This window comes from Podarcis filfolensis (assembly GCF_964270895.1).
Source record: "Podarcis filfolensis genome assembly, chromosome: 13".
Lineage (NCBI taxonomy): Eukaryota > Metazoa > Chordata > Lepidosauria > Squamata > Lacertidae > Podarcis > Podarcis filfolensis.
In genome coordinates, this window is record NC_139615.1 from 18791286 (window position 1) to 18804066 (window position 12781).

The following is a 12781-nucleotide window of genomic DNA, read 5'->3' on the forward strand; positions in this document are numbered from 1 at the left end:
TTATGTGACAGGAATGGTGGAAGGGGACTCTAAAGGAGTTGTTACGTTGCTCAGCCCTGAGGACATTGTATTGATTAACATTGATCAATGAGGGCTAGAAACCTGTGTTTCGTTTTCAGCAGGCACAGTGCATCTCCCAAAGCCACATTCAAGCTCTTTAGCCCTGCTGAGGTGTTACTTTTCTGCAGTTAGTGGAAACTGGAATGAAAATGGAAATTTTCCAGATAGCAGATCATGTACTGTGATATTATCCAGCAATGCTCTGTGACCAAGACCTGTCTATAACGTTTTCTTAAAAAGAAAACAAGGGCCATTCAGCAAAAGTCCCTGGGCAGCTTCAGTTAGAGGTTTGCTGCAGGCTAGACAATTGCTAGAGACATGTATTTGGCATTCCTGGTACAAAACCTAAAGGCCGAAGGCAGCAAAGAAGTGATATAATCGGCACCTTCGCATATTGGAAGGGCTGCCTGGCAGATGATGATGTGCCCAATTAATTGTCTCTTGTGCCACAGCAGGGATGATGGGGAACATCTGATCGATGTGCCATATCTGACCTGCCAGGCCTCCCCAATGCCCCCCCCAAGTCACCTGCCCCACACCATTTGTGATGTCAGGTGTGGGGCAATCAGAGATGCAGTTCATCCCTGCAGAAGGCAGGATTGAACTCCTGCTGTACCACCGAGCTATGCCCTTTCCCCTTACGCAGGGATGCCCACAGTCTCGGCTCGCAGGCTGGAGTTTAGAAAGCAGCCATTGCTGGGCTGCTGATCCTGACCAGACCACAAGATTTGGGTTTTGTGAAAGGCACCCACGTCACCACCAGCTGCTCATGCCCTCCAACTTGCACGCTTTGGGGATATATTCCAGCACAAGAGGTACAGTGAGCTGGCTTTTTGCTCTCTCCTTTAAGCAGAAACCAGCTGAAACGCTGGTGGATGGTCTTTATTGCAGACTTAAAGCTGCAATCCTAAGCACCATTACTTGGAAGTAAGTCCCATTGAACCAATGGGGCATGCTCCTGAGTAAACATATTCCGGGTGCCAGACTTTGCAAGGTGTTATGTACTGAGTTGAATAGGATCCAAAATGCAGCAGTCTGATTGGTCCTAGAACAATAGGATCCAGAATGCAGCAGTCTGATTGGTCCACAGGAGCCACCCAATCCAACTCCAGGTGGAAGTGAATCCACAGCCTGATTGGCCTATAGGAGAATCCCGGAATTAGCCAATCACGTGGGGCCCATTGTGTAAATAATGTATATAAAGCAGATGTTTCGGGGGAACTGGCATTCCTCACTACTATGAGCTGAATAAAGAGCATGAAATCCACACTCAACTCTAAGTATATTTCACCGGATCTATTTATTTATTAGATTTCTATCCCCCCTTTTCCACCAAGGACCTCAAGGTGCTGTATGTCTCTCTCCCCCCCCCCCATTTTCTCCTCACAACAACCCTGTGAGGTAGGTTAGGCTGAGAGACAGTGACTGGCTCAAGGTCACCCAGCGAACTTCGTGTCTGGGTGGGGATTTGAATCTTGAGCTCCCAGGTCACAGTCCAACACTCTAACCACAATAATACACAGGTTTTGACATCTAATCCCATTCAAAGTACATAGCAAACTGCTTGGGAAAAGATAGCATTGGGGGGGGAATGATGCAAGCTTTTGTGCTACACAGGACTCTTCCTCGGGATGGATATTTAGGGTGGGGAAGAGTGAAAGGAGAAGAAAACAGTCCATAGTGTTTACTCAACTATAGCAATATAATCTTTACCCAGACTTCTCTGTCGCCATATGGTGACAGGGCCCCTGGACAAAGCAGTAAATGCAAATATTCCCCTTGGAAATGCAAAACAGTTTTTGAACAAACCCTAGTGTGTTTAGCACAACCTGGGCTTCACAGATCACTTGGAAGGTGCAGCGTGCGTGTTATCAGATAGGATCAGGGAGTGACAAATATTTTATGTCCTCTACAGGCGTGTTTGGATTTTTGACTGAGTGCAGAAGGTGCCACTCTATCTGGGTAAATTTCCTCCCCTGGATCAGTCCCTGCTCGCTCTCCAAGAGACAGAAAGCCTGCACATTAAGACTTCCCTTTCCCCAATGGCTCTGGGTAAAGGTTGGATCCCGCAGAATGGATCTGAGCCTTGAAAAGTAAACAGACAGAGCTGGAAGAGGAAGTGGGGAAAGAGCACAACTCTTCCAACTTCCTCCTCCAGCTCTATGGGCTTTTCAAAAAAGAAGGAACCGAGCCTCGTTGTGACCAAGGGGGCAGTGAGACAGGGGCCCTAGAATGCTTATGGAAGTGAGAGCTGGACCATAAAGAAGGCTGATTGCCAAAGAATTGATGCTTTTGAATTATGGTGCAGGAGACTCTTGAGAGTCCCATGGACTGCAAGAAGACCAAACCTATCAATTCTGAAGGAAATCAGCCCTGAGTGCTCACTGGAAGGACAGATCATGAAGCTGAGGCTCCAATACTTTGGCCACCTCATGAGAAGAGAAGACTCCCTGGAAAAGACCCTGATGTTGGGAAAGATGGAGGGCACAAGGAGAAGGGGACGGCAGAGGACGAGATGGTTGGATGGTGTTCTCAAACTTACCAACATGGGGAGGCAGTGGAAGACAAGAGTGCCTGGTGTGCTCTGGTCCAGGGGGTCACGAAGTGTCGGACACGACTAAACGACTAAACAACAACAACCAGGGGAAAACCCGCTCCTTCCCACAGTACCATTGCACCCATGGGTGGCATGTTGGCAACTCCAACTATAGGAAAACATTAGAATCTGAGGCTGTGTACACACCATGCATTTAAAGCAGATGGCTTCCCCCAGAGAATGCTGGGAAATGTAGTTTACTGCTCACAGAACTACAACCCCCAGCACCCTTAACAAACAACTGTTCTCAGGATTCCAGATTGGGGTGGCGACAGATGTGCTTTAAATACACGTCGCCTTAGAAAGCTGGAGATAATGTTGAAAAGCATGAGGTGGAGACAGGGAACCGGGCAGCCGAAGCCGCAACATAGCTCAGTCAGTAAAGCATGAGGCTCTGAATCTCAGAGTTGTGGGTCTGAGCTCCACGTTGGGCAAAAGATTCTTGCATCGCAGGGGGTTGGACTAGATGACCCTCATGGTCCCTTCCATCTCTGATAATTCTATGAAAGTCCAGCCTGATGGGGTTTTTGAAGACGTTGCTCTGAAATGCATGAGGAATAACTCGTACAGGCATCCTACCGATAACGTGAGCAAGGTTAAACGGTGTTCATGGGAATCACAGTACCAACATTTGTGAGCAAGGCCTTCTGGGAATTAAAAAAAGCCTACATCTTTCACATTACGCCTTTTCCCCTGCCAGGTGCTGCTGCTGCTGCTCCTTCAGCCTGGACAACACAGTGAGTTGCTTCTATGATGATAGCCAACATTTTTATGTCGGTTTTGTGTGTGTCTTTAGCTTTGCAAGGAAATTCAGCAGGTGCAACTTTCTCCAACGTGGAGATGCAGCAATGGGGAGGGGTGCACCTGTTGAAATATTGCCTGCCTGAAAGCTGATGTAAAGGTACTGAAGCGTAGGTGATTACAAGAAAGCATTTTACTGCATGACTACATTTGATGAGTGCTAAAATCCTCTTCACTGCAAGGCAGGGCGATACGGAAGAGTAGCTACCTCTGAACTCACCAGAGGTCAGTGTTCAACCAGCCCTAAATATATATTTTTGGACTACAACTCCCATCACCCCTGACTAAACTGGCCAAGGATGATGGGAGTTGTAGTCCAACAACACCTGTGGACTCAAGGTCAAAGAACACTGGTTTAGATGGACCCTGAAGGGCAAACAGTGCCTTACGTAGAAGTTCATGTAAAGGTGGCTCAACAGCCATTTTCCATGTTGAGAACCCCGATTTGAGAGGAGGGGAATTTGAGAGGGCACTTAACCCTTTCACCACCAGTTGTCCCCCAGCTCCAATGTGCCCCTACCCCATGGTTTCCCACCATAGGGTTTCCAGACTGTTTGGAGGGATGAGAGCCTAGTGTGAGAAGGGACAAGTGGGGAAACAAAAGAAGTAAGGGCAAGTTAGTCCCAGCATCCTAGTGACTAAACTACACGATGGCCATTAGCAAAGATGGCTTTTGGAAAGGATCAGATAAATTCACGGAGGAATATAGGAATTTTGCCTTATATTGAATCAGACCACGGGTCCACCTTGCTTGGAATTGTCTTCAGTGACCAGCAGTGACTCTCTTAAGATTTCAGACTTTCGCAGGCTTACTTGTAGATGCCTGGAAGTGAACCTTCCTGCTGAACTGCAGCCTCATTCGCAAGTAGAGGATCAGTCTATCAATGCCCACCAGCCAGCGTAGACAGAATAGAGCCTCCATGTTCAAAGGCAGTGTGCTGTTGACTAATACCAGTTTCTGGGAACAAACATAAAGAAGGTTGCTGTTGCCTTCGTGCCTGGACAGTGGGTTTCCTTGAGGTTTCCAGTTGGCCCCAGCTATAAATAGGATTCTGGGACTCTAATCCAATCCAGCAGGGCTCTTCTTGCTTTATTAAAAGTATTTTGATGAAACAGCCTCCTTCCTTGGGTTGAAAGAGAGTCATTTTGGCACAGCTTGCTACCAATTTGTTTCTATGCCTGCTTGGTTTCGTCTCTTGCACTTTCTGGAGAATCTGTGTCTTTGTGTGCATGAGGGTCTGTTAGTTTCAGATGCAATTCTGTATATTTTATTCACAAACTGAATAATCCATAATGGAGATTCAATTTTCTGCATACTTGCCTCTTCCCCCTCTGTCTCACATCTCCAAAACAGGCAAAAATAAAGAATCCACAACTACTACAAAGCCGTCCACAACAACTGCAGGTAAGTAGAATAACAACCTTTCTCTGGGCTTCTGATGTTGCCTCTTCTTGGAGTGGATTAATCTGAGATTAACTCAATATCTTCTGAAGCAGGAAGACGAGGAGCTGGTTAATGCCGAATCAGATTATTGATCCATCTAGCTCTAGCTCATGGGTAGGCAAACTAAGGCCCAGGGACCGGATCCGGCCCAATCGCCTTCTAAAACCGGACCGGGGACAGTCCGGGAATCAGTGTGATTTTACATGAGTAGAACGTGTCCTTTGATTTAAAATGCATCTCTGAGCTATTTGTGGAGCCTGCCTGGTGTTTTACATGAGTAGAATGTGTGCTTTTATTTAAAATGCATCTCTGGATTATTTGTGGGGCATAGGGATTCGTTCATATTTTTTTTCAAAATATAGTCCGGCCCCCCACAAGGTCTGAGGGACAGTGGACCGGCCCATAGCTGTCAACTTTTCCCTTTTCTTGCGAGGAATCCTATTCAGAATAAGGGAATTTCCCTTTAAAAAAGGGAAATGTTGACAGCTATGGGCCACCCCCCTGCTGAAAAAGTTTGCTGACCCCTGAAATTTCTAGCTCATTTGTATTGAAACTGGTTGGCAGCTGGTCTGTTCCGGGGTTTCACGCAATGTACTTCCTCTATACAGAACAGGAGAGAAACATGTGGCCCTCCAGATAATGCGAAACTATTGCTCGCATCATCCCTGGCCATTGGCCATGCTTGCTGGGGCTGATGGGAGCTGTAATTCACCAACATCTGGAGGGCCGAAGGTTCCCAGCACCTTGTTTACAGGGACTGGCAGCTCTCCAGGACTTTAGACAGACACCTCTCCCTCTGAAGCCTACCTGCAGATGTCGGGGATTGAACCTGAGTCCTTCTGCATGCCTAGCAGGTGTTCTACCAATGAGCTACGACATTTCCCCTAAATACTGGCCTGGATCGAGGAGCGGATCTGCCACAAACATTAGAAGCTCAATGTCGGAGCTGGTTCAGCTGCAGGTCAGAAAAGAGACTCAAAGACGAGCGGTAAAGTTGATTCTTTATTCATGGAATCAGAATACAAACAGAAACCTATGAGCAAGACTGGCCCCAGTAAAGCTGATGCCAAAACTGATTATATGGGTCTTTCGCTTTCCCCTAAGTCTCCTCCCCAGCAGTCTTAAGCTCCATCGGGGAAGGTCCCTCTGTGCTCTTTGCTCTGCAACCTGCAAAGCCCTCCATGCCCTTGGAGACAAGAGAGAAGTGTGGGAATGCTCAGGGAGGCAGGAGAGGATATATTGTTTATTAATATCTTTCCTAACTTGCGCTGGCAAGTTCTATAACTTAGCAGAGTTTTACATTCCCCTTTTAAACGCACAGCAGATAGCTGGTTGCAGGCTTGTTTAAGCCTCTCAATATTAGATTCCTGGTAAGTTCCCTTCTATCCCTCTTCAAAGAATAAACATGCCACAATCTTGTGTAAAGTATATAACAGAAGTTTACTCACATCATCAATTCACAGTTGGATCCCTGAAGGCAGACTTAGTTACAAAGTATATATATACATGTGGATCTATCCCATATGGAGATAATCCCAGTGTCCTCTGTTGGCTGAGAGCCAACAGAGCAATTCTAGCTAAAAGCTGCTCTGACAACGGAGGAGAGAGAGTGTGCTGCATGACTTGCCCTTTTGTTTCCTGGACAAGTAAGGTAACACCCACCTCTAGTCACATGCAAAAGGAAGTATGTCCCAGCCAGGAAGAAACAGCAATTTTCAACTGGCTGGACCAAACCTTCCCCCGCAAGTCCACTCTAGGAAAACAAGGAATATTGTACTTGACTTCACATCCCACAAGAAGGAGAGCTGAATACAGTAGGACCAGGCGGGGCTAACACCTTAAACTAGCTCTCCAACCACCTTGGTATCCTCCAGATTCTGTTGTTGGACTCCAATTCCCATCAGCCCCAGCCTGCACAGCTATTGGTCAGGGACGATGGGAGCTGCAGTCAAACAAGTGTCTGGCGGACACCACACTGGGGAAAGGCTTCTCTAACCCCTGCCTTCATTTCGTTGCCGCCACAGATCCCTGCAAATACCCCAGGGAAGTCGGTGGAAACTTTGTCGTTGTGTACTGTCCCTTGGATAATGCAAATGTCACAGAAGTTTTCAGAAGACCAGAGGTGATGGACCAGGATCTAGGCTGCCTCAACAGCACCAGCCTTCCCACTCAGTGCCAACAGCATGTGATCCTGGATAAAAACTGTTCCTCACTCACTGACTGCCTTGAGTGCGGAGGTAAGGGCAGAAATCCACACTCCACAGTCCGCGTCAAGACGGAACCCGGGTTCTGCATGCCGAAGGCCCTTTGCAAAGCAAATAAGACTGATGAAAGGACCCTCCTTTAAAAAAAATTTAAAAAGACATTTAAACATATCAGTGTAGTATAGTATCAAAATATTTTCTTTCACTTGAAGAATATGTAGCTGCATTGTTTTATACTTTCTGGGTGTCCTATGCTCATATTATGAAGTAGAATCATAGAATTGTAGGATCATCATTCTAGTCCAACCCCCCTGCAATGCAGGAATGTTTTTGCCCAATGTGGGGCTCGAACCCAGGACCTTGCGATTAAGAGTCTAATGCTCTACCGACTGAGCTATTCCATCTTAAGTCAGAAATCAAGCACTGCTGCAAGTTGTTTCCTTTTGCTTTCCAGTGTATTTTTTGTCAACAAAAAAAATCTGTATGGCACGAGCAAATATATATTCTCAAAGTGTGGACCGGGGGGGGGGGGAAGAGAGCCACTGAATTAGAATCCCCTGGCCCCACCATTTCCTCTTTCTCCACATCCATCACTTTCCAAACTGCAGACATCCCACTTCTTTTTTTTCTTTTAAGTGGATTTGTTGTGCTAGGGCAAAGGAGTGCTTCGATCTACTTTCTTTCCACAAACCAAAAGTTTGAGGCTGTGTTTGTGTCCCTCCTGCAAAATAGTGGTAGTCCAAAGGCCCCCTAGAGCAGGCCCCAGTGTTAGGTGCAATGGATTTGGGCCTCGTTTCCCTATAAGGAGTGGTCTGTGGGGTTGAAGTGCTCATTGATTGCTCATTCTCTGCTTCTGCTTCTGAACAGAGCCATGCCCTGTGCAAAAACTCACCCAAAGGGACCAGACCAACCATTCTGTAACTCTTCACTGGCAAATCTCCAACGACTGCTGCTACAAGGCGCACAGAGGCAGCGCTACGACAGTCCCTAAAGCCAGCATCAGTAACTGCACAGCCAACATCCCAAAACTGTCGCCTGGGCAGAACTACAACATGACAGTGTTCAGAAAACTGGATGGACGGTGCAGCAAAGAATCATCCATCACTGCCTTCACCTGTGAGTCTTGCCATTACCTTCTACTTGTGGGAAATTGCAGTCAGACACAGCAAGCAAGCTTAGGGCTAGTTAATGCATGAAGGGGTTAAAACCACAGAATTGTACTCCTAGACTCAGCCAGGTCATGCCCCTTCAGCTCTTAGAAGAAAGTTAAGTTTCTTCCTTTGTTCGGTCTTTTTCACCATGTGAGATAGGAGGCACCTGAGCTTGCTTGCTATAAGTTCAGACAGCATGCTTAGAGCCATTTTGCTATATTTTGTATCCCAAGATTTCTGCCTGTGTTTACTTTTGCTGCTGCATGGGTAAATGCATGAACCTTTGGAACTTTGTAAGCAAAGCATTTTTAAACATACTAAGGTGCGAGGTCTGTTCAGTGCTAAGAGGGGTAGAAATGGGAAGCTCTGGTAGCAGACTAAACAGGATATTCAAAGGTTTAACAGCCTAAATCCCCATGCTACACTGCTGCTTGCTTTTGTGACTTTTTAAAACACTGCTGGGGGCTCTCTCTTGCTGGAGAGTGTGTTTAGCTCTGCGCTTTGTCTCTAGGGATCCAGCCAATTCTTTTATTAATTACCCCACACAGGTGATCTACCGTATATCTATTTTCCCCAACTCTGCGAGCAGCAGCTGAAACCAGGTCTTTGGACGGCAGGGAGGACAACCCCTGGCCCTCCATCCATTGTTGGACTATAGATCCTATCATCCCTGCCTGTTGGCCATGCTGGCTGGGGCTGATGGGTGTTGGAGTCTTGATGGGCTATGGGTTTCCCCTCCCTTCTCTGCAAGGCACTGTATGTTAGCCGAGGTGTGTGTGGCGATGTCTGGAGCATTGAGGAATAGAGAACAAGTTGTTATATTGTGTTCTGATAGTGTAGCCTGCTTAAATTTTCTCCTAACTAGCTTGGTTGTGTGCATGCTCATAATGATCCATAAGTGTGTGTGTGTGTGTGTGTGTGTGTGTGTGTGTGTGGTTAGATATGCAGCATATTTCATTTTATTTAAGCTATGCCCTGCCTTCCCGTTCATCAGGATCCGCAGGGCAACTTAGCAGCGATATAAAAGCAAGCTTTTAGATGTAAATAAACGGCAGTCGGTATTTCAGCACAGCAGCAGTAAACCAGCAGAGTTGGTTAATTGAAGGTAAGTAGTTGAGCTCTCATCCCAAGCTTTACTCGCTACCTGAACTCCAGCAGCGGAAAGAACTGTGAGCCTCCTTCGGAACAAAGTCCCACAAACTAGTTAGGCACTGCTACTGGGGTGCCTCTGTTGTACATAGCCAGTGTCACATGACACAACAAATAGCAGAGGCTTTGCTCAGATAGCCGCGGAATGATGCTACTGCCATTTCAGTAGCCAAGGGCAAGGAATTGGGAAACTGGAAGGTAGGGTGTGTGTGTGTGTGTGTGTGTAGTATCATGGAAAGGATGTGGCATGTGGGAGCCCTGAACAGGAGCTCTCCACACTGTGTCCTTTTCTTCCAGGACCCGCTTATGCCTGCTGCCTGTAGGTCTGCTCGTATCAAAGAGCCTAGAGGGTCCTTCTGTTTCTCCTGTCACAGGCCCTTCACCTGTCCCGTACATCAATATACAGAATCGCACGGTGGACGCACTGCAGATTGAATGGGCGCCGCCCAAGGACCCTCACGCCAGCCTCTATAGATACAAGGTCTGCTTGCTGGGGTGCTGCAACACCTCCGGAAACTTGCTTTGGGTGCACAACCTGACAGCAGGCAAAACGTACAACGTTGAGGTCTTTGCCATTTTTGCCAACATCTCCAGCATCGGGAGCACCAAACAGGCCACCACAGGTAGGCTGAGGCCAGGGGAGAAAGGGAAGCAGCAGCCAGGACCCTGAGAACTTTCCCCTGCCCCTAGTAGATTGAGTCACATAGAAATCATTCCCAAACTCCCGTTTGAAATATCAGCACCACAGACCTCAGCTAGCATGCAGTGCCTTGTGGAGCAGGGAGGGGAAACCTGTAGCCCCTCAAGACTCCAACTCCCATCAGCACAAGCATATCATCCCATACCTTACAACATTTCTCCAATGAAAATAGGGGTGTCCTATTCCATTATTATTAGTAGTAGTATTAGTAGTAGTATTGATACCGCACCCATCTGACTGGGTTGCCTGAGCCACTCTGGGTGGTTTCCAACTTATATAAAAGCATAATTATTATTATTTTTTTAAAAAGCAACTTCCCTATGCAAGGGTGCCTTCAGGTGTCTTCTAAAGGTTGTATAGTTACTTATCTCCTTGGCTTGGGGGTCACATAACTCCATTGCCCTCCAACACCTCTCCAGTGAAAACAGGGACGTCCTAAGAAAATGCAGGACATTCTGGGATCAAATCAGAAACTGGGACAGTTTCTGTTAATCCTGGAAAATGGGGATACTTGGAGGGTCTGTCATCAGGACCAGCTTCAAGCCTGAGGGGCATTTGTGGGCCCCCAGCTCTCTAATTTACCACAGCAACGCTATGTCAGAGTCACAGTGGGAAATTAAAATGGCCGCCGTTCAAATTTCCCACCGCAGCAATAGGACGTTGCAGGAACTCTAGACGGCAGCTCCCAGACCCAGTCATTCAGTGGTCAAAGCACTAGTCAAAAGGGCAGGGATCAGGATTGGGCCCAGCCGGGGTGCCAGAGCCCTAGCAGCTACCTGAGGGTGCCCCCATTTTGAGACGAGGCGTGAGTATGGTGGGTTTTGGCTTGGAGGGATGTGCTGCTCGGATTAAGGACACTGGGCTTCCAACATCTGCAAGGCCAGCAGGGGTTGTTGTGGTGTGTTAAGTGAGTGTGCTCTTTCCCTCAGCTCCAAATGCTCCCGAGAATATAAGCGTGTCGCAGTGCGAGACCAACAGCATCCCTGTTTCCTGGGATCGGCCTAAAGACCCCAATGCCACACACTATTCGTACAGGGTGAGCTGGTGTGGCGGAAAAGGCGCAAACCTGTCAGGGAACAAATCGGTTGGAGTCGATTGCCTCAGCTACAACATCACACAACTCCTGCCAGGGATCCTGTACTCAGTGAAGCTGGCCTCAGAGATTGGTGGGGTTAAGAGCAAAGAAGCCAGCAAATGGGCTCTGACATGTGAGTGCAACTGTCATGGTCCGGCGGGGGGGGGGGCGGTGGCGGTGGCAATGTGGTTTGGACTTTGGGCAGTGTGGTGTAGTGGTTGGATTCTTGGACTAGGGGTGGGGAGGGAGAACCAGGTTCAGATCTCCACTCAGCCATGAAACTTACTGGGAGATGTTGAGTTAGTCATGGTCACTCCACCTAGCTTTACCTTTCAGGCAAGGGTGGATCAGCTCAGTTGCTTAGAGCCTAGTGCTGATAAGGCCAAGGTTGCAGGTTTGATCCCTGTATGGGACAGCTGCATATTCCTGCATTGCAAGGGGTTGGACTAGATGACCCTCAGGGTCCCTTCCAACTCTACAGTTCTGTGATCTTCTATGAAACTAACGAAGCTTAAGCTTCAGGGCCCGTAATCCTAGAGGTGCCCCAGAAGCAACTTTAGTTCACAGTGCTTAAAACTTTTTGGGGTCTAGAACACCCAGTTTGAGTTGCATGACTCAATTTGATTAATTTTTTTGTTGAATATATTTCAACAATCCCAAAGATCGAGAGTCGGTAGCACAGATGTTGTGAAGGTGTGGCCATCTCTCGTGGAACAACCCCATTGAAGAGGATAACAGTGGTTACCTAGATGTTGTTGCGAAGGGGCCCCCATGACAGTTCAGTCCGCCATGGCTTACAAGGTTGTTGTCAGTGCTTTTTTTCTTAAAATTTTTAAGAAATTCTACACTTAGTGTAGAAGCAGCTGGAGAAAAGAAGTCCCAGGTCCACAGAGAGGAGAGTGGCATTTTATGAGCACGCATTAAGGGAGAAGCTGTGTCTAGTCTTTGAAAGACACCTCTGTAAATGGGGGGCGTGGGGTGGCTGCTGTTGGGCAATGTCTTTATAAGGACCAACCCAAATGTCAGAAAATAGTGTAAGCTTCTGAGTTCAACAGGACTCTTCATCAGGCTGGATGATGCAGGGGTGGCATTACCTAACTGTGGGTGGGGGGCAGTTCTCCCCTCCTGTAGACTAACACGACAACCTCTGCTTTCTTTGTGACTTGGCTCTCTTGACAAATCTTGCCTCCTCCTTTCAGGCCCTTTGCCCCCTACAGATTTCAGGGTCCGCAATAGCAGCCAGACAGAAATTGAATTATCCTGGAGGAAGCCGAGCTCAGCTTTCAGCAGCTTTCTGCTCCGGTGGAAGAACCAGAACGAGTCCAACGACAAAGAAATGCGTCTTGGCACTTCCACAGAGATGACATTGAGAGGTCTCACTCCAAGCTCCAACTACACCTTCACTTTGCTGAGCGTAGCAGAAGGAGAAAACAAGACCGCGTACAGCGTTGGCGTTCTGCAAGAAGGGGCTACAAGTACTTACAGTTTTCTTCGGGGGGGGGGGAGCAGGAAATGGGGTGGTCCCATCCTCTCTCAAAAGGGAGGCTTGGCATGCAAGAAAGCATCGACTTTCATGGCAGGAGTTCCACAGGCAGCGGGGC

General features: G+C 47.7%; 1 protein-coding gene across 6 annotated transcripts in view; it reads left to right on the plus strand.

Annotated features, from left to right (window-relative positions):
* Nucleotides 1–12781, plus strand: part of PTPRH (protein tyrosine phosphatase receptor type H) — a 28959-nt gene that overhangs the window by 2118 nt on the left and 14060 nt on the right. For 5 of the 6 annotated variants that reach the window (XR_014540726.1, XR_014540727.1, XR_014540728.1 and 2 more), the window contains exons 2-8: nucleotides 3357–3393; nucleotides 4812–4862; nucleotides 6926–7138; nucleotides 7973–8221; nucleotides 9780–10028; nucleotides 11035–11313; nucleotides 12380–12655. Coding sequence is in view for 3 of the 6 variants with exons in the window: in XM_083580198.1 (XP_083436324.1) it covers nucleotides 3357–3393; nucleotides 4812–4862; nucleotides 6926–7138; nucleotides 7973–8221; nucleotides 9780–10028; nucleotides 11035–11313; nucleotides 12380–12655 (1354 nt within the window). In the remaining 3 variants the exon portion in view is untranslated. Of the gene's footprint in view, nucleotides 1–1398; nucleotides 1462–3356; nucleotides 3394–4811; nucleotides 4863–6925; nucleotides 7139–7972; nucleotides 8222–9779; nucleotides 10029–11034; nucleotides 11314–12379; nucleotides 12656–12781 lie in introns of those variants that run through there. The other variant, XM_083580199.1, reaches the window with a different exon arrangement.